General features: G+C 44.7%; 1 protein-coding gene across 3 annotated transcripts in view; it reads left to right on the forward strand.

The window, feature by feature from the left end:
* Nucleotides 1-10,257, forward strand: part of LOC139392435 (protein tyrosine phosphatase type IVA 2-like) — a 47,823-nt gene extending 37,566 nt beyond the window's left edge. For all 3 annotated transcript variants that reach the window (XM_071140415.1, XM_071140417.1, XM_071140416.1), the window contains 3 exons: nt 2,563-2,693; nt 8,661-8,735; nt 9,065-10,257. In XM_071140415.1, the coding sequence (XP_070996516.1) occupies nt 2,563-2,693; nt 8,661-8,735; nt 9,065-9,176 (318 nt within the window). In that variant the 3' untranslated portion in view covers nt 9,177-10,257. The remainder of the gene's footprint in view (nt 1-2,562; nt 2,694-8,660; nt 8,736-9,064) is intronic.
* The last annotated feature ends 2,084 nt before the right edge of the window (nt 10,258-12,341 follow it).

A 12,341-nucleotide genomic window follows, 5' to 3' on the forward strand; every position in this document is an offset into this window, starting at 1 on the left:
CTTGAAAGCATGGCTGATTGGCAAACTACAGTGAAAAGCAATTAGTAACACAACCCTTTCAGTTCTTGTCTTTGTCACTTTTCAAATATGAAACAGTATCTGTGACAGTTGCCTACATAAAACTGGCCCATGATATCATAGGACAGACAGAGAGAGAGAGAGAGAGAGAGAAGGCTGCGACAGGCAGAGGATGATATGGGAGAGCGAGATGTGCTAAGCCATATCTGAGACTGAGTCAGCACAAGTACAGAGGCTCAGATGGTCAGGCTGTCTGCCAGGAGACACACACACAGTACTTCAGCATATCAAGCTTCCCAACTTAGACACACATGATACAGCTGCTCTGCTTTGAATCCTGCACTGCCTTTGAGCTTTGCATTGGTTAATCTTTAAGTCTGACTCACCCGTGGGTCAATCTAGGTAACATTAATAAATACGTCTGTCGATTTAAGATAGACATGGGGTTGCGTCTCCATCCACCGCAGCAGCCTATGGCGGGCTTCCGTGGAAGGTGGCCGTGTTTCAGCGGTGTTTGTCAGACCATGAGACTTCCTGAAAATTGGCCTTCTCACAACGTCTGTAGCATCCAAACAGTTTGGCTTATAAAACTATTATGACCCCTCTATGGGGGGTCGAGACTCTCACAAACATGATGGAGTTCACCGTTTTGCTCTATGACCCCCACAAATGTCACAAGACTAATCAGAAGGTAACCCCCACAAACAAATGGAAGTATGGCGGTAGTTTTGAGCAAACAAAGATATTTCCTTAGTTTTCTTATAAACTCAGCAAACATAATGTGTAAATATTTGTATGAACATAAGACTCAACAACCTGAGACAAAAGCTGAACAGACATGTGACTAACAGAAATGGAATAATATGTCCCTTAACAAAGGGGAGGTCCAAATCAAAAGCAACAGTCAGTATCTGGTGTGGCCACCAGCTGCATTAAGTATTGCAATACATCTTTTCCTCATGGACTGCACCAGATTTGCCAGTTCTTGCTGTGAGAACTTGGTGTGTTACCCCACTCTTCCACCAAGGCACCTGCCAGTTCCCGGACATTTCTGGGGGGAATGGCCCTAGCCCTCACCCTCCGATCCAACAGGTCCGATACGTGCTCAATGGGATCAAGATCCGAGTTCTTCTCTGGCCATGGCAGAACACTGACATTCCTGTCTTGCAAGAAATCACGCACAGAACGAGCAGTGGTATTGTCATGCTGGAGGGTCATGTCAGGATGAGCCTGCAGGAAGGGTACCACATGAGGGAGGAGGAAGTCTTCCCTGAGGATGTCTTCCCTGTAACACACAACGTTGAGATTGCCTGCAATGACAACAAGCTCAGTCCGATGATGCTGTAACACACCGCCCCAGACCATGATGGACCCTCCACCTCTAAATCAATCCCGCTCCAGAGTACAGGCCTCGATGTAACGCTCATTCCTTCGATGATAAATCTGACCATCACCCCTGGTGAGACAAAACTGCGACTTGTCAGTGAAGAGCACTTTTTGCCAGTCCTGTCTGGTCCAGCGACGGTGGGTTTGTTGCCGGTGATGTCTGGTGAGGACCTGTCTTACAACAGGCCTACAAGCCCTCAGTCCAGCCTCTCAGCCTTTTGTGGACAGTCTGAGCACTGATGGAGGGATTGTGCATTGCTGGTGTAACTCGGGCAGTTGTTCTTGCCATCCTGTACCTGCCCCGCAGGTGTGATGTTCGGGTTTTCCGATCCTGTGCAGGTGTTGTTACACATGGTCTGCCACCGTGAGGACGATCAGCTGTCCGTCCTGTCTCACTGTAGTGCTGTCTTAGGCGTCTCACAGTACAGACATTGGAATTTATTGCCCTGGCCACATCTGCAGTCCTCATGCCTCCTTGCGGCATGCCTAAGGCACATTCACGCAAATGAGCAGGGACCCTGGGCATCTTTCTTTTAGTATTTTTCATAGTCAGTAGAAAGGCCTCTTTAGTGTCCTAAGTTTTCATAACTGTGACCGTAACTTCTCTAGGCTCGATGGGACGCTATCCGGACGTGAAAATACCTCCCTCTAGCCTAGCGGTTCATTGCCTACCGTCTGTAAGCTGTTAGTATCTTAACGACCGTTCCACAGGTGCATGTTCATTTATTGTTTAACGGTTCATTGAACAAGCATGGGAAACAGTGTTTAAACCCTTTACAATGAAGATCTGTGAAGTCTTTTTGGATTTTTAAGAATTACCCTTGAAAGGCAGGGTCCTTCATCTCCTAGATATAGGACACACTTCAAAACCTTATTTCACATTATTCATTTTTTGACTGTTTGTTTTGCCATTTATGAAAATGATTCAATGTGTTTCTATGGCCTATAGTAGGGAAGGCCAAATTAAATATTTTATTCAATTTAAATGTATATTTTTATACTTAAAGGGTTCTGAAAATGTCAAATCAAATTGCTAAATTATCTATGGTAAGACCATCTTTAAACAATTCCATATATTAGCTTAGTACCCAGCCCTTAAATGAACTCCCAGCCCTTGGTTTGATCCATGTTGACGTTCTTGTCCCTCTTCCTCTGCAGGACTGGCCCTTTGATGATGGTGCCCCGCCCCCCACCAAGATAGTGGACGACTGGTTGAACCTGCTTAAGACCAAGTTCAGAGGCGAGCCTGGCTGCTGTATTGCCGTGCACTGTGTGGCGGGGCTGGGTCGGTGAGTGTGTTAACCTGTGTGTGTCTAAGTGGGCCAGGTGAGTTTAATGAGTGTAAGTGGCCTTGATTACAATGTTTCATGTTAAGCCTGGTTCTCTGTGGTCTCCAGGTTCCACGATCTGCTCTGTTATGTTGGCTTCTCTCTTTAGCCTACATATCCCCCATGTCTTATCAATCTCTCTCTGTCTATTAACCTGCTCTCAATAGACTGGTGCTTCTGTGGTTCTACCGGCTATTCTCATCCCCACTTTATAGCTAGCTTCTCTGCTGTCGGCACCACTGTCTCTGTTAAGCTATCCTGCTAGTCTTTTTCTCTGGTGTATGCGCTGGATTCATTCTCTCTGTTAGTGTTGGCCTCTGTCTCGCTTTGTCATACTGGTTCTCCAGGCTAGAGTATGTTTTAGCCTCCTCATCCTCTCTCTATAGCTTCTGTGTGATTAGCTCTGGCCTCCTCATCCTCTTTTTATAGCTTCTGTGTGATTAGCTTTGGCCTCCTCATCCTCTCTCTATAGCTTCTGTGTGATTAGCTTTAGCCTCCTCATCCTCTCTCTATAGCTTCTGTGTGATTAGCTTTAGCCTCCTCATCCTCTCTATAGCTTCTGTGTGATTTAGCTTTAGCCTCCTCATCCTCTCTCCCTGTTAGCCCGGTTCTCCAGGGTGTGCTGCTGTACACCATTCCACAGAGGGCTGTGTGTCTGCGGGTTTTCGCTTCTCCCCTGTACTCTAGGTCTTAATTTAATAGAAAAAGAAAAACAGCCCTCCGTGGAATGAGTTTGACACCCCTGCCATAGAGATCCCCTCCCGCAGTCTGCCAAGACGGGCTCCACACTACTCACACCTGTCCAGGGTTATTGATTCAGTGCATTGCTTAGACCCCCAACAGCCCACCCCCAACAGCCCACCTCCAGTCCTCCCCAACAGCCCACCCCCAACAGCCCACCTCAACAGCCCACCTCCAGTCCTCCCCAACAGCCCACCCCCAACAGCCCACCTCCAGTCCTCCCCAACAGCCCACCTCCAGTCCTCCCCAACAGCCCACCTCCAGTCCTCCCCAACAGCCCACCTCCAGCCCACCCCCAACAGCCCACCCCCAACAGCCCACCCCCAACAGCCCACCTCCAGTCCTCCCCAACAGCCCACCCCCAACAGCCCACCTCCAGTCCTCCCCAACAGCCCACCCCCAACAGCCCACCTCCAGTCCTCCCCAACAGCCCACCTCCAGTCCTCCCCAACAGTACACATTTTTGTTGTAGCCCCAGACAAGCATACCTGATTCAACTCATTGAGACCCTGATGATTAGTTGACAACTTGAATCAGGTGTGCTTGTTTCCTTGTGGGGACCAGTGAAATGTCCCCGCTTGTCCAAATGGTCCTTTTTTGACTATCCTTGTGGGGACTTCTGGTGCACACATGGATAGTAAAACAAACACACACACACACACACACACACACATTGCTGTGGGCTCTGTAATCTCCTGGTGCTGTGTTTACTGCAATCCTCAGGGCCGGCAGCATTCTGATGGTCTTATTCACACCAGCCAGCCACAGCCTTTAGAGACTCAGGGCGTGGGAGAAGTTGTTAGTGGTTGTTTTTCTACAGTTTTTCACCTCTTGCACCTCTCTCTCTCTCTCTCTCTCACTCACTCTCTTGCACCTTCTCACTTTCTATCTCGTGTCTTTTTAAAAACCTGCCCAGGGACTGTGGTTGAAAATTAGCCGGTTGGCTAAAACTGGCACTTTTACTGAAACGTTGATTAATGTGCACTGTCCCTGTAAAAATAAATACAAACTCAAAATGTTAATTGCTATTGGTTTTCATATCAACTTTCATTGTCCAGAAGCCAAAGGCCCAATCTTAGTCATATTAGCAACCCATTATAGTTGTTGCCTATTTAGATTCCCACACTAAGTTTCTGACAGATGTATCTGACACATATGGAACTGTTTGCATCAGGTGCTCTGTTTACAATGGTGTTTCCCCGCAAATTAGTTTGAAAATTGTTTTATTGGCTGATCATTACAAGAGTTGCATGTTCTGTTTAGCTAAATTACCATAATCAAAATGTGATTTCTGTCATTCTGCGCAACGTGGGTAGAATCCCTAATGGTTTTATGCACCCAAAGTATTGACTTAACTCATTTTGTTACGTTAAAGCCTTATTCTAAAATGGATTCAATTGTTTGTTTTTGTCAATCTATAAACACTACCCCATAAACAAAAACACTAAGATTTTTTTCTCTCATTTATGCAAAATAAAAAACTGATCACGTTTATATAAGTATTCAGACCTTGTACTTTGAAGCAGCTTTGGCAGCGATTACAGCCTCGTCTTCCTGGGTATGATGCTACAAGCTTGGCACATCTGTATTTGGGGAGCTTCTCCCATTCTCTGCAGATCCTCAAGCTCTGTCAGGTTGGATTGGTTGTGTTGCTGCACAGCTATTTTCAGGTTTCTCCAGAGATGTTAGTCTGGGCACTGGCTTGGCCACTCAAGGACATTGAGACTTGTTCTAAAGCTACTCATGCGTCGTCTTGGCTGTGTGCTTAGGGTCGTTGTCCTGTTGGAAGGTGAAATTTCGCCCCAGTCTGAGGTCCTGAGCGCTCTGGAGTAGGTTTTCGTTAAGGATCTCTGTACTTTTCTCTGTTCCTTTCCCTCGATCCTGACTATTTTCCCAGTTCCTGAAAAACATCCACACAGTATGCTGCCGCCACCATGCCAGGTTGCCAAGCGTCATGTCTGGAGGAATTCAGGCCAAAGAGTTCAATCTTGGTTTCATCAGACCCGAGAATCTTGTTTCTCATGATCAGAGTCCTTTAGGTGATTTTGGCAAATACCAAGCGGGCTGTCATGTGGCTTCTGTCTGGCCACAAAGGCCTGATTGGTGGAGTGCTGCAGAGATGGTTGTATGTCAGTGACCATTGGGTTCTTGTCACTTCCTTGACCAAGGCCTTTTTCTCTAGATTGCTCAGTTTGGCTGGGCGGCCAGCTCTAGGAATTCTTGGTGGTTCCAAACTTCTTCCATTTAAGAATGATGGAGGCCACTGTGTTCTTGGGGACCTTCAATGCTGCAGACATTTTTTTTGGTACCCTTCCCCAGATCTGTGCCTCGACCCAATCCTGTCTCGGAGCTCTACAGACAATTCCTTCGACATCATGGTTTGGTTTTTGCTCTGACATGCACTGTCAACTGTGGGACCTTATATAGACATGTGTGTGCCTTTCAAAATCATGTCCAATCAATTGTATTTACCACAGGTGGACTCCCAAGTTTTAGAAACATCTCAAGGATGATCAATGGAAACAGGATCCACCTGAGCTCAACTTCGATTCTCATAGCAAAGGGTCTGAAATACTATATATTTATATCTCTCAGTAAAAAAAGAAGCGTCCCTTTTTCAGGACCCTGTCTTTCAAAGGTAATTATTTTAAGTCCAAATAACTTCACAGGTCTTCATTGTAAAGGGTTTAAACACTGTTTCACATGCTTGTTCAATGAACCATAAACAATTTATGAACATGCACCTGTGGAACGGTCGTTAAGATACTAACAGCTTACAGATGGTAGGCAATGAACCTCTAGGCTAGAGGGAGGTATTTTCACGTCCGGATAGCGTCCCATCGAGCCTAGAGAAGTTACGGTCACAGTTATGAAAACTTAGGACACTAAAGAGGCCTTTCTACTGACTATGAAAAATACTAAAAGAAAGATGCCCAGTGTCCCTGCCCATCTGCGTGAACGTGCCTTAGGCATGCTGCAAGGAGGCATGAGGACTGCAAATGTGACCTGAGCAAGAAATGTCAATGTCCGTACAGTGAGACGCCTAAGACAGCACTACAGTGAGACAGGACGGACAGCTGATCGTCCTCACGGTGGCAGACCATGTGTAACAACACCTGCACAGGATCGGAAAACCCGAACATTACACCTGTGGGACAGATACAGGATGGCAAGAACAACTGCCTGAGTTACACCAGCAATGCACAATCCCTCCATCAGTGCTCAGACTGTACGCAATAGGCTGAGAGAGGCTGGACTGAGGGCTTGTAGGCCTGTTGTAGACAGGTCCTCACCGGCAACAAAGTCGCCTATGGGCACATCCACCATCGCTGGACCAGACAGGACTGGCAAAAAGTGCTCTTCACTGATGAGTCGCGGTTTTGTCTCACCAGGGGCGATTGTCGGATTTCTGTTTATCGTCGAAGGCATTTACACCGAGGCCTGTACTCTGGAGCGGGATCGATTTGGAGGTGGAGGGTCCGTCATGGTCTGGGGCGGTGTCACACAGCATCATCGGACTGAGCTTGTTGTTATTGCAGACAATCTCAACGCTGTGCGTTACAGGGAAGACATCCTCCTCCCTCATGTGGTACCCTTCCTGCAGGCTCATCCTAACATGACCCTCCAGCATGACAATGTCACCAGCCATACTGCTCGTTCTGTGTGTGATTTCCTGCAAGACAGGAATGTCAGAGGAGGAGATGCACTGCAGTACTTAATGCAGCTGGTGGCCACAGCAGATACTGACTGTTACTTTTGATTTGACACCCGCTTTGTTCAGGGACACATTATTCCATGTATTTTAGTCACATGTCTGTGGAACTTGTTCAGTTTGTCTCAGTTGTTGAATCTTATGTTCATACTAATATTTACACACGTTAAGTTTGCTGAACGTAAACGCAGTTGACAGTGAGAGGATGTTAGTTTTTTTTTGCTGAGTTTAAACATACATTTGCAAAAAAAATTCTAAACCTGTTTTCGCTTTGTCATTATGGGGAATTGTGTGTAGATTGTAAAAAATCTCTTTTTTAAATCCATTTTAGGATAAGGCTGTGGGAAAGAAGGCATCTGAATACTTTCCGTGTGCGCTATAGGGCCACATTTCTCAAATGGCCACTTCATTCTTCCCAGTCAAGTTGTCCAGCTCCACATTTTCCTAACGGAAACCCTGGAATGCACAAAAGGGTGCTCGTTCTCATATTCCCTCTATCACTGTCCCTCCTCTCCCTCTTCTCTCCTTCTCTCTGAAAACCCACACAAGAATGCTCTGTCAGCTTTGAGTTTTGACATTTCGGGCAGTCTGTCTGGGAATTTTTTAAGTTGCGGTGCATTTTTTTCTTCTTGAGAGGTTTGCTTACAGTAACACTTATCACACTTTGTGTGTGAATGTGATGCCCCAGCGGGGTTGCAGTGAACCCAGGCCACCCCCTGTGGGTTTCCCAGGCCTGTGTCTCAGCTTTACACTACACTACACTGCTACCTACATAACCATGACACAGCATGCTTTACACTACACCCCTACATAACCATGACACAGCATGCTTTACACTACACTGCTACCTACATAACCATGACACAGCATGCTTTACACTACATCCCTACCCTCCTACCTACATAACCATGACACAGCATGCTTTACACTACATCCCTACACTGCTACCTACATAACCATGACACAGCATGCTTTACACTACACCCCTACATAACCATGACACAGCATGCTTTACACTACACTGCTACCTACATAACCATGACACGGCATGCTTTACACTACACTGCTACCTACATAACCATGACACAGCATGCTTTACACTACACTGCTACCTACATAACCATGACACACTGGCATGCTGCTTTACACTTACACATACACCATGACACAGCATGCTTTACACTACACTGCTACCTACACAACTATGACACAGCATGCTTTACACTACACTGCTACCTACATAACTATGACACAGCATGCTTTACGCTACATCCCTACATAACCATGACACAGCATGCTTTACACTACACTGCTACCTACACAACTATGACACAACATGCTTTACATTACATCCCTACCCTGCTACCTACATAACCATGACACAGCATGCTTTACATGACATCCCCACCCATGCTGGCTGGTATTTGTTGCTTGCTCATTTATTGATATATATATATATTGTGTCTGTGCTGTAGAGCTCCAGTCATGGTGGCCTTAGCGCTGATTGAAACTGGGATGAAGTATGAGGATGCGGTGCAGTTCATACGACAGTAAGTACCACTAACTTCCACACCAATGGAGGCTGGTAAGGGAGGTGGGGGAGGCTTGTATGATATCAAACACATGTTCCATTCCAGCTGTTACTATGAGCCTGTCCCTCCGATTTTAAGTGCCATTAGCCACCACTGTTCCACACAGGGCATGGAGCCTAACCAATGTTTCTGTGCTGTCAAACATGTACTGTCATGTATTCTCTTCATTAGTTTGTTAGAATTTGCCCAGGGCACATATTGATTTGTGTGGATATTGTTGCATATGTGCTGCATGGTCTCTTGTGACATTATGAGACCACTTTGTTGTTGTTCCTCCCTCCCCTCAGGAAGAGACGTGGAGCATTCAACTCCAAGCAGCTTCTTTACCTGGAGAAATACAGACCCAAGATGCGTCTGCGGTTCAAGGATGCCAACGGCCCCAACTGTTGTGTCCAGTAAAGTGTCTGTGTGCAGCGTCTCAAGAATACAGCAGCTAGTGGGAACAACTTTATTCCAACCAAGGGGAGAGAGAACTATCAGTAATTATTGTGATTTGTTACCACTGAGACATGGCTAATTGATCACAGAATCAATTAATCAACGAGCGAATGATTACATTTGAATGAATGCAAATCTAGGGGTCCAACCAGCCGAACCAATGAACAAGAAGGTCAACGCACACAGATATAGGCCCGCCTCCAAGTTACCAGTGTCATAACACGGGCACATAATTTTTTCAGCATTTTTATTTTCAGCTTTGAATCATGGGATAGCTCTTTATTTTTTACACCTACATGGAAGTTTAACAAACAAAATCTACAAATGTTAAAATGGTATCAATATTGACGATTTGTTTATTTTTCTATTAATGATATGAATTATGGATTTGCCCAGGGTTATGTACCTTTTTTAAATGTTTGTAATCCCTTCAGCACATTAGAAGAAAAATGACAAATTACTGTCCATTTGGCTATTGATGTATTTTTGTACAACACAAAATCTCTGAAAATGCAGGAATGTTTTTCTCTCTACCCCACTTGCTTGATGTCACTTTTTAATTACTGGCTTGGCTGGGTTTTAAATATGTCCGCTGTATTTATTCACTGGCTGTAACTAGCAAGGCAGTCTGGGGTTGGGGGCAAGGACACTTTTCTGTTTCTCATTTTATTCTAGAGCCATGTTTTCATTTTCTTAAAATTATTAAATACAATCTTGCGGGAGTGCAATATTCAGTCCACCTCGGAATAGACCCCAAACCCCCTTATGACCATCACACACAGGGCTAGTCTTACTGTAGGTACTTTTTTCCATTCACCAAGGCTGCTTACTGGGTTTCCAATAGGACTTTCCTACAATGACTGTGCATGCACACACACACACACATGCACACACACACACAATGATCTCAACCGTTAATCCCTAGTCTCACTCTGAAGGAAAAGAAAGCAAATGGTCAGTTTCTTTTTTTATCATCTTACCCATTTTGAAGATATCCTCAATTCCTATTGGTTTTAAAAGAAATAAAGAAATGGAAATAAGATTTACTTTGTATGATGTTTCCTCACCTTTTCCACATTTTAGAGCATTTGAAACGACCACCTATATTTTGTTTGGTCTACTTGTCTTTTCCATTCCTGCATAACATTTTGTGGCATGAGGAATTGAGGAGTCACGCTATCATGGCAAATGTATCAATCATCTATTTGATCACGTCTCATCACCAGGCAAGCTCTATCCTGAACGTGCGGCAGGTAACCAAGCGGTTAAGAGCATTGGGCCCGTAACCGAAAGGTTGCTGGTTCAAATCCCTGAGTTGACTAGGTGAAAAATCTGTCTGTGACCTTGAGCACAGCACTTAACCCTAAATGCTCTGGATAAGCGTGTGTGTGTGTGTGTGTGTGTGTGTGTGTGTGTGCTAAATGACTCGAATGTTACCCACAAGTCAAAAGGAACAGAGGACATTCGACAAATACTTGGGAGGCCCGGAGCTTCAGGCTAATGTATGGAAAACCACCATGGGGTGTAAACAGCTGGGGGCCTTTATAAACTGCGTAAATGTCTTAAATTCTGGCGCGCATGGAGAGTCTAGGATTTGCATGCGCAACAAATTATTACGATTTATCAAACTGTCTTGTGCAACATACAGCATGCTTTCACAGAATACTATACCCCTCCCCCCCACCTAGAAAACCCTGCATTCACATGATGGTAACCACCACAACGCCATAATTTGCTTTAGAAAAAGCGCAATGGCAAATGGTCACATTTCTGTTGGTGTGAGCAGAATGTTTTAATGTTTTGCAGCAACACTGGCTACACATTCTGCAAGATTGATGTTCTGTTGAACAATTTGAAAGTAGGGGAGAGACGGAACTAAAGTGACACTGGGCGAAAGTAATACGCATATATTCACAAAAAATAGAAGTAGTGAAGTCCCCCCCCCCCCCCCCCCCCCCACAACAACAACAACAAACAACCCAATCCGACCATGTTTTGCAGAGTAATCAACAAAGTGATTTTGTGTAAAGCAAGTAATAAAATTACAAAAATGGACACAGTGTTCCTCGGTTGTAGAGGAGTTTAAGGTTCCAAACATGTCAGTTTCTTAGCCCATTTAGTGTCTAAATGACAGGTTTGAAGCATCATGCTAGCTAGTCTTGTGTGTTAGCCTGGGAGAAGTTACAGGAGAGACGGATGGGGAAAATGTCAAAACTGATGACGTGGTATAAAATAACTTAAGCACGGGCCATTGTCTCCTGATCCATATTGCCTTTAATGTTAGCAAAATATCAACAAGTGACAGTGTTTTGAAAAATTATGACAGAATTATGCCTTAATCAATTGACTTGATGGATCAGCTTCTCACAAACTTTCGATAGGTTAGTGGTTAAAGATGTTTATTATATCAATAAACGAGGAGCGAGCATGACTAGGACAGCTGGAGCGAACCTGATTGGTAGAGCTTGGCATTACTGATTTAAGGAATAAACGAAAGGAGGGTGGTTTGGTGTATAATGCAAACATCTAGCAACCCAAAAGGTTGTGCGTTCGAATCTCCACAGACAATTTTAGCAACTTTGTAAACGCATGCTACTTTATAAGTATACTTAGCGTGTTAGCTAACCTTTTCACCTAACCCAATCGTAACACCTGCAGTACCAAGGTCGGTCTTCAACTTGACATCCTCAATGTGAGGGGACAGACACCTCCAAATCCCTTTAGATTTTTTGGGGGACTCTGTTTTTCCATGTATGAATCTGTTACTCAATGCGTTTCTATGGGCTCATAGCGGTAAGGTCAAATTCAATGTTTCTTCAAATTGTTTACTATTTCTGTTATACCTGAAGGGTCCTAAAATTCTAAATCCAATATCTACATGATCCTTAGTTTGACCATCTTAAAACAATATCATAGCTTAGAATAGTAGATACACTTTCCCTTCAAGTTCAACAAAGATAAATACTAACCTTTGCACAAAAACTGGCGCAGTCGTCTTTGATAAATGAGCCCCCTGGAGAAGACTGCCCAGAACGGAGTGCTATGGAGAGTTGTCAACCTATATTCCCCGTGGAGCAATGGGACTAATAAGTAAGCTTCACATCAAACACTTCCTCTCAAGTAGCC

This window comes from Oncorhynchus clarkii, chromosome 32, assembly GCF_045791955.1.
Source record: "Oncorhynchus clarkii lewisi isolate Uvic-CL-2024 chromosome 32, UVic_Ocla_1.0, whole genome shotgun sequence".
NCBI lineage: Eukaryota > Metazoa > Chordata > Actinopteri > Salmoniformes > Salmonidae > Oncorhynchus > Oncorhynchus clarkii.